Source organism: Capra hircus, chromosome 1 (genome assembly GCF_001704415.2).
Source record: "Capra hircus breed San Clemente chromosome 1, ASM170441v1, whole genome shotgun sequence".
Taxonomy (NCBI): Eukaryota; Metazoa; Chordata; class Mammalia; order Artiodactyla; family Bovidae; genus Capra; species Capra hircus.
In genome coordinates this window covers 68,950,193-68,959,110 of record NC_030808.1, presented here as the reverse complement: position 1 = coordinate 68,959,110, position 8,918 = coordinate 68,950,193, and the positions used below count along the sequence as shown (strand labels likewise).

The 8,918-nt window shown below is 43.5% G+C and overlaps 1 protein-coding gene across 1 annotated transcript in view; it reads right to left on the bottom strand.

The window, feature by feature from the left end:
* Positions 2,458-8,918, bottom strand: part of UMPS (uridine monophosphate synthetase) — a 45,497-nt gene continuing 39,036 nt past the window's right edge. The window contains exon 6 of the mRNA XM_005675044.2: positions 2,458-3,006. Within this exon, the coding sequence (XP_005675101.2) occupies positions 2,837-3,006 (170 nt within the window). The 3' untranslated portion in view covers positions 2,458-2,836. The remainder of the gene's footprint in view (positions 3,007-8,918) is intronic.

Genomic DNA, 8,918 nt, shown 5'->3' with positions numbered 1-8,918 from the left:
ATTCAAATCAAGGCAGGAATCTTCATTTCAGCGACCCCCACCCTGCGCCAGGGCCCCCCAGCACACACAAACTGTCATCCTCTTCTTGTTATCCTGTAGTGGGTCTGCTTCCTGTGGCAGCCCCCCTTCCCCTGAAGGCCGTATGCTCACTTTCATTCAGAAGCACTTGCTGGGCCTGCTCCAGTTACCGCACTGAGAAGGTGAAATCCCTGCGCTCTTAGAGCTTACACCTATCACAGGTGGTTCTCTTTGCTTTCCTCCCCTGGTTGCTGGATTTCCTCAGGTACTTTCTTTCGTCCCCTTTCACCACCCCCACCCCCCAGCCAGCACTTGACCCTCATGTAGCAGCAGTCCTATCATTGGTAGGAGGCCCACAGACTGCATCTATGGGCCAGCACTGCGGCGACCAGAACGGGCTGTCGGAAACCTCAGCTCCTCTCAAGCAAAGGCCATCCAGATGGTGCTCTGATGCGCGCACACACGAGCATGCATCCTAGCCCTGAGCCTCCCCACTCTTGCTCCTGTGTCCACCCACCTCAAAGCAGACAGTAACCCGTACCTGTCCTCCTCTCTCGCAATCCTGGCAGACTGTGGTGGTGCTTCTGGGCCTTGCCTGCATGAACCCAGCAGCATTAGGTTCAGAAGGTGAGTGTGAGCTATGTGTCCTCAGGCTGCCATCTGCACCGTCCAGTGCCCGCTTCCCAGAGACTGGTGACGGTCCACATCAGCATGGGTGAGAGTGAGCTGGGTCTGAGCCCTGGGCCTGTGTTGCTCACAAGCGGGTTGTGAAGTGGCTGTATGCCTATAGCTCTAACCTGAGGAGAGGACCAGGGTTCTGAGGCTCCTGTGGCACACACATCCGCTGCCCTTGGCTGTACTGATCACCTGGAGTGGAGGAAGAGGCCAGTGCCCATACCGCCCACTCCCATTACTCGCAGATGTTGCCCTGGGCGCCCTGTGAGGACTGTCCCCACATTCTTCACTACTGCCAGGTGTTCTCAATACTCCTTGACCACAAAAGGGCTGAACTGTCAAAAATGCCTCGAAAATACTTCTAGGCTGAAGAGCCCCCTCAGGTCCTGGGCAGCCAAATTCTTCTTTGTCTTAGTCAATTTGTGCTTCAAAGTTTTATGATTCCAGAATGTCTACGCTGGGCTTAGTCTTGAGAAACATCAAAATCACCTGAAGTATCTGTTACAAATGCAGATTTCCACGTCTCATCTCCTGTCTGCTAAAACCATCTCTGATGGCGGGGCCCAGGTGGTTCTTTATGCTCCTGAATTCCCTTCATTACCCCTGAGAAGAGCCCTGAGTGAACTTCAGTACCAGAACTGCTTACGGCAGGAGTGGGTTTCTCAGCAGGAGGCGGAGACCCCAAGACCGTCTTATTGCAGAAGAAAAATGTGACGAACCAGGGTGGTGATGCTCTAGTGTGCTCCCTGCACCTGCATTTGCACTGCCGGAGAACATGTTAGAAGTGCAAACTTTCATGTCCTGTCCTAGAGCTACCCAGAGTCAGAAACACTGGCGCTGGGCCAGCATCTGGCTGAACGAGATTCTGTGTGATTCTGATGCGTGCTGCAGTGCAAGAATCTCAGCGCATCACTGCAAAGGCCTCTCAGCCTAGAGGTCACCAAGACTTTGAAGACAATTCCTAACTTTCAGCTCCTCCAGAGTAGCCCCGAGGTCACACCTCTTCCATTTCCTTCCAACCTTATTCTGTGACCATTTCCCTTTCCCAGAGGGGACTTCTCTGGAGCTGCAGCACCGCGACCTGAAGCTGAACTGGACTTTAGGGCAGAGGCGATTAAGTGTAGACTCTAAGATAAGCCTTAAATGGGGCCATTTCAAAATGATCATCTGAGCCCACATCCTTCACTCCCCTCTAAGATGCTTCCTGAACAGACCAATTTCTTTGGAGAACAGGGATCATCCAGAAACTGAGAATTTCTAGGAAAAAGTGCAGTTGTGGCCAGAATAAGAGGGCTGCCTAACTGCCGCATGTGTGAGGAAAGGTGGATGTGCTCAGCCCCACCACTGTGGAAACCCAAGGTAGTTGTCACTACCAACTTCAACTCTGCTGCTGGGCTCCTTTCTATTTCTGAATCTGAAGGCTAACATCCCTCTCTAGCAATGCCCCTTGGGACAATCACGTGGGATCTTCTGACAAACTTCCAAGTGAAACCTGAGCCCTCTTGACACTGTTGTCTTTTGAAATAAATGAAAGAACAGCTGCTCCATTTGTAATAGAGAAGCCCTCTCCATGTTGAAATGAAAGCCAGACACAGGCTTCAGGGGCTCATCTGCTTCCCCAGCAGGCCCTCTCCAGTGAGTGAGCGGTAGCAGTGCTGGGAGCTAGCACCATTTAGACACCTGGACTATTACTTTTAGGCAGAATGGCTAAAATTTACATATTATTAGGGTACCACATTAGACACAGAATAAAGGGCACAGAAATGTTGTACTGGTTTTAGGCTCTTTATGACATAAAATTTCTGTCTCACAGCAGTTAAAAGAATCAAAAGGTCTGACCTGGAGATGGTGGGGGGCGGGGAGGCGGGGGGCACAGTCCTCAAATGTGACATTCTAAGAGAATAGGGTTTGATTGCCTAACCAGCATCAGTCTCAGTAAAAGAAGTCCTGAACTGATTATAGTGACAGTGCAGTGATCATAAGTCACTAAATATTTCCTGTAGACCGTGGTAACTCCAGTTCCACACAGGACCCGTGGAAAAATCCAAGCAGGATTAAAGGCCGCTTATTGCTTCAAGCCAGCAGCATCTCAGGAGTCCATGTGTCTATCTTCAGGGCCACCCCAAAAGCATATCCAAGGGGCTCAAACAGCAAGTCTACTCAAGTAAGCTTCCCAAGCGGCTTTTCTGTACATCTCAGCTGCTTCCAGATGATTAGCTGATGATATTATGCCCCGGCCCACAATGATGATATCAGAGCCCCGTTTGCCGATGACTTCTTGTGGGCTGTGGTACTGCTGGCCGAGATTATCACCTACAAACACACAGAAGTCTGTTTAATACAGAAAATGAAAAAAACCTGAAACGTCACCTTTCTGAGAAGTATCTAACCTGATTTAAATAGGAATATGCTCTTGTTCACCATGCCCCTTCTACACAGCAACTGAATAAAGGCAGATGAAGAGACTCTTAAACTGGCCAGAGACCTCCACAGTGGAAACATGCTCACCAATTCCTTTTTGATGTCTAATTTTAGAGCATTTACACTTTAACAGTATCCCCCCCCAAAAAATTATTTTGCCCTAAAAGGTTCAATGCTAAATACAATGCAATAAAAATGACCTCACAATTGAAGACTATTTATGTTTTAAGACTATTTAGTATACATTTTAGAATCACGGTGCCACGCTGTTGGAAAAGTCCTCATAAGGCATCTGCCCTGACCATCACCACGTGCGTGGAGCTTTCCCTGCAACTCTAACCAAATGCTTAGATTATGGACAGATCCTAATTCTTAATTCCGGCCTTTTTTTTTAAGAAATTTTTTTCACTGAAGTGTAACTGACACATGACATTAGTTTCAGGTGTACATCATGATTCAGTATTTGGATACATTATACATTATGAATGTACTTGGAAACACTCAGTATTTGGATACATCATCACAGTAAGTCTAGTTAACACCTGTTACCTTATATAACCACAGAATTTTTTTTTCTTGTGGTAAGAACTTTTAAGATTTACAACTTTCAAACAGCAACAAGTTTGGCATGCTGTACATTACATCCTCATGACTTACTCTGTAACTTCAAGTCTCTACCCTTTGACTCCCTTCATCCATTCCATCCATCCCACCCTACAACTTTGGGAGCAACCAATCTGTTTTGTCTATGAGCTTGTTCTTTTGGTTCTTAGCTTACATATATGAGGGATCATACACAGTATTCGTCTCTCTCTGACCTACCTCACTTAGCATAGTACCCTCAAGGGTACCCATCCGTTCTGTCACGCTCCTAAGGTTTCTTTTGTAACAGCTGAGCGATACTCCACTGCGTGTATATACTGCATCTTCTCCGTCTGCTCACCCATCAGCGGGCACTTAGCTGGTTTCCCTGTCTTGGCTGTGGTAACTACTGCTGTGAACATGGGGGTGCAGATATTTCTTCGAGTCAGGGTTTTTGTTTTCTTTGGATAAATACCCAGAAGTGGAGCTGCTGGATCATATAGTCTTTCTATTTTTAATTTTTTGAGGAACCTCCATACTGTTTCCCATAGGAGCTGCACCAATTTACATTCTCACATACAGTGCACGAGAGTTCCCTTTTCTCCACATCTCACCAACACTTTTTATTTCTTGTGATAGTGGGCATCCTTATTTTGTTTCTGATCATAGAGAAAAAGCTTTGATAGTAGTCATTCTAACAAGTGGGAGGTGGTATCTCATTGTGGTTTTGCTTTGCGTTTTCCTGATGATTAGTGATGCTGAGCATCTTTTTATGCATTTTTTGGCCATTTGTATTCTTTTTGAAAACTATTCAGATCCTTTGCCAATTTAAAAAATATTTACCTATTATTTATTTTTATTTATTTGGCTGTGCTGGGTCTTGGTTGGGGCATGTGGGATCTTTAGTTGGGACATGTGGGATCTAGTTCCCTGACCAGGGATCAAACCTGGGCCCCCTGCTTTGGGAGTATGCAGTCTTGGCCACTGGACCACCAGGGAAGTCCCCTTTGCCAATTTTTTAATCTGATTGTTCTGTCGTTCTTATTGAGCTGTATGAGTTCTTTACATTTGTACACTAACCCCTCCTCAGACACATGATTTGGAAATATGTTCTATCATTCAGTAAGTGAAAGTGTTAGCTGCTCAGTCGTATCCAACTCTTTGTGACCCCAAGGACTATAGCCTGCCAGGCTATTCTGTCCAAGGGATTCTCCAGGCAAGAATATGGAATGGATTGCCATTTCCTTCTCCAGAGGATCTTCCCAACCTAGGGATCAAACCCAGGTCTCTTGCACTGCAGACAAACTCTTAACCATCTGAGCCACCAGGGAACAATCATTCAGTAAGTCGCCTTTCTATTTTGCTGGTTTCCTTTGCCTTGTGGAAGCTTTCAAGTTTGATGAAGTCCCACTTGTTCATTTCTGCTTTTGTTGTTTTGGAGTCAGATTTTTAAAAAATCACTGAGAAGACTGACATAGCAATGATTACCACATGTGTTTTATTCTAGTAACTGTATGGTTCCAGATTTTACACTCATGGCTTTAATCCATTTTGAATTAAGCTTTATGTATGGTGTAAGACAGTGGTCCAGTTTCATTCTTTTGCATGTGGCTAATCAGTCTTCCCAACACCACTTTATTGAAGAGGCTGTCCTATCCCCATTGTATATTCTTGGCTCTTTTCAAAAATTAATTGACCATGTATGTGTGGGTTAATTTCTGGGCTATTTTGTTCCATTGATCTAGGTGTCTGTTTTTATGTTTTGTAATATAATTTGATATCAGGGAGTGTGATGCCTCCAGTTTTATTATTCTTTCTCCAGACTGCTTTGGCTATTTGATGCCTTTTGTGATTCCAAAGAAATTTTAGGACTCTGTTCTATTTCTGTGAAAAGTGCTATTGGACTGTTAGCAGGGATTACACTGAATCTGTAGTTTGCTTTGGGTAATTCAGACATCTTTAAAGATTCTTCTAGTATATGAGCATGAAATATCTTTCCATTTCTTTGTGTGCTCATTGTCATTAAAAAATGATTCTGTCTTATGGTTTTTAGTGTACAGGCCTTTTACCTCCTTGGTTAAATTTACTTGTAGTTATTTTTTCTGATGCAGTTGTAAATGGGATTGTTTTCTTAATTTCTGATTGTTAGTGTATAAAAATACAACAGGTTTTTAACCTTGTATCCTGTAACTTAACTGAATCTGTGTATTAGTTCTAACAGCTTTTTTGCGTCTGCAGGGTTTCCTATATATAGTAATATGTCTTTTAAAAATAGTGACAGTTTTACTACTTCCTTTACAATTCAGATACTTTTTGTTATACTTTTTCTTAATTTCTCTGGCTAGGATCTCCAAAACTAACTTGAATAAAAGTGGCAAAAGTGGGCATTGCTGTTGTGTTTTTGATTTTAGAGGAAAACCTTTCACCTTTTTTGGTATGATGTTGGCTGTGGTCTTAATTAGGTTAAGTTCTCGCTATAGCCACTTTGTTAAGAGTCTTTCTCATAAATGGATGTTGCATTTTGTCAAATACTTTCCCTACATCTATTGAGTCTCTATTCTTCCTTCTGTTGTCTTCTTCCACTTGCATACGAGTTTCTTTGGTGGTATGCTTAGATTCCTTTCTCTTCATCTTCTGCTTGTCTGCTACAGGATTGTGCTTTCCATGTGGTTTATTATATATTCTATTTTCAGTTGATAAGTTTGACTACATTCTAAATCTCTACATGTTCATTCCCTCCACAAAGTTTTATGTTTTTCATGCCACATGTTACATCTTTTTGTCTTATATGTTCTTTAGCTATTAATTCTATAGTTGTAATTATTTTCACTACTTTTGACTCAACCTTTTAAGTGGTTGATCCACTGCTGCTGCTAAGTGGCTTCAGTCGTGTCCGACTCTGTGCAACCCCATAGACGGCAGCCCACCAGGCTCCCCCGTCCCTGGGATTCTCCAGGCAAGAACACTGGAGTGGGTTGCTATTGCCTTCTCCAATGCATGAAAGTGAAAAGCGAAAGTGAAGTCGCTCAGTCGTGTCTGACTCTTAGCGACCCCATGGACTGCAGCCTACCAGGCTCCTCCGTTCACGGATTTTGCAGGCAAGAGTACTGGAGTGGGGTGCGATTGCCTTCTCTGGGTTGATGCACTCACTACCTTGACTATGTATTTGCTTTTTCAGTGAAACTTATTCTTTCCTAAGTTTTCTTGTTACTAATTAGCACCCTTTCTTTTCAGCCTAAAGAAGTCCTTTTAACATTTCTTGTAAAGCCAGTGTAGCTATGCTTGAACTCATTTAGACTTGCTAATCTGGAAAACTCTTCAATTCTGAGTAACTCCGCCGGGTAGAGTTCTTTGTTACAAGCTTTTTTTTCTTCACGCTTCTGCTACATTATGCCACTGCTTTCTGATCTGCAAAGTTTCTGCTGAAAAATCTGTTGATAGTCTCATGGTGGGGGTCATGTGTATATAAGAGGTTTTGCTCCTGCTGCTTATAAGATTCTCTCCTTATCTTTAGCTTTTGGTGTTTTTAATTATAATGTGTCTTGATGTGGGTCTCTTTGGGCTCATCTCATCTGGAACACTGGGCTTTCTGCGTCTGGATGTCCATTTCCTTCCCTTGAATAGGGAAGTTTTCAGCCGTTATTTCATCAAGTAAGTTTCCAGCCTTTTCTCTATCTTTTCTTCTTGGGACTCCTTTGATGAGAATGTCAGTCTGCCTGATGCGTCCCGTAAGTCTTTTAAGCTATCTTTACTTTTTCTTGTTTGTTTCTGTCGTGATTGGGTAAGTTCCACTGCCTTTCCTCAAGTTCCTTTGCTCCACCTAGTCTACTACTGAACCACTCTACGGTGTTTTCAGTTATGCTACTGTGTTCCTCAGCTCTGTGACTAGGATGTCCCACCTCTCTTGAAGTGCAGTTTGGGGAGCATCTTTATGACTATTACTTTGAACTCATCATTAGGTAAATTACTTATCTCCATTTCATTAGGGTTTTTTCCCCTGAGGCTTTTATCGTGTTCTTTCACTTGGAACACATGCCTCTGTTTCTTCATTCTGCTTTTCTCTGGGTTGGTTTCTATGCATTAGATGAAACACTTGTCTCTCCCAGTCTTGAAGGAATAGCCTCATGTAGGAGATGAACCTTGTCATTCAACCCTTCCCTAGGTCCTGGTTGTTTCTTAGATCTTCTGATTGTCAAAGCAGCCTATTATATTTGTAATAGCTCCCAGTAACTGAGGGTGTGCCAAGACTTATCAGTGTCCCAGAGAGAAGGGGGTCTCAGTTAAGCACCTAGATTCATTCTCTGATTGCCACGGCTAGGACCTTCAAATCTATGTTGAATAAAATTGGCAAGAGTGGACATCCTTGCCTTGTTCCCAATCTTAGAGGAAATGCTTTCAGCTTTTCACCGCTGTGATTTTGTCATACATGGCCTTTAACATGTTGAAGTAGTTCCCTCTATGCCCACTTTCTGGAGAGTCTTCATCATAAAGCTTTTTCTGCATCTATTGAGATGATCATATGGTTTTCATTCTCAGTTTGTTGAGGTGTCACATTACAGATTGATTTGTGGATACTGAAAAACCCTTGCATCCCTGGAATAAATCCCACTTGGTCATGGTGTATGATCCTTTTAATATATGGTTGGGTTCAGTTTGCTAGTATTTTGTTAAAGATTTTTGTGCCTATATTCATTGGGATTGCTAAGTCACTTCAGTCATGTCCGACTGTGCGACCCCAGAGATGGCAGCCCACCAGGCTCCCCCGTCCCTGGGATTCTCCAGGCAAGAATGCTGGAGTGGGTTGCCATTTCCTTCTCCAATGCATGAAAGTGAAGTTGCTCAGTCGTATCTGACTCTTAGTGACCCCATGGACTGCAGCCTACCAGACTCCTCCCTCCATGGGGTTTTCCAGGCAAGAGTACTAGAGTGGGGTGCCATTGCCTTCTCCGTTCATTGGGATACTGGCCTGTAATTTAATTTTTTGTGGTATCTTTGTCTGATTTTGGTATCAGGTAATTGGCAGCCTCATAGAATGAATTTGGGAGTGTTCCTTCCTCTGCAGTTTTTTTGGAATCATTTCAGAAGGGCAGGTAACTTTTTCTAAATTTGATAGAACTCAACTATGAAGCCAAGCCATCTGGTCATGGATTTTTGTTGGGAGTTTTTTTACTCAGCTTTAATTTTAGTACTTGTGGTTGGTCTTTCATATTTTCAGTTTCTTA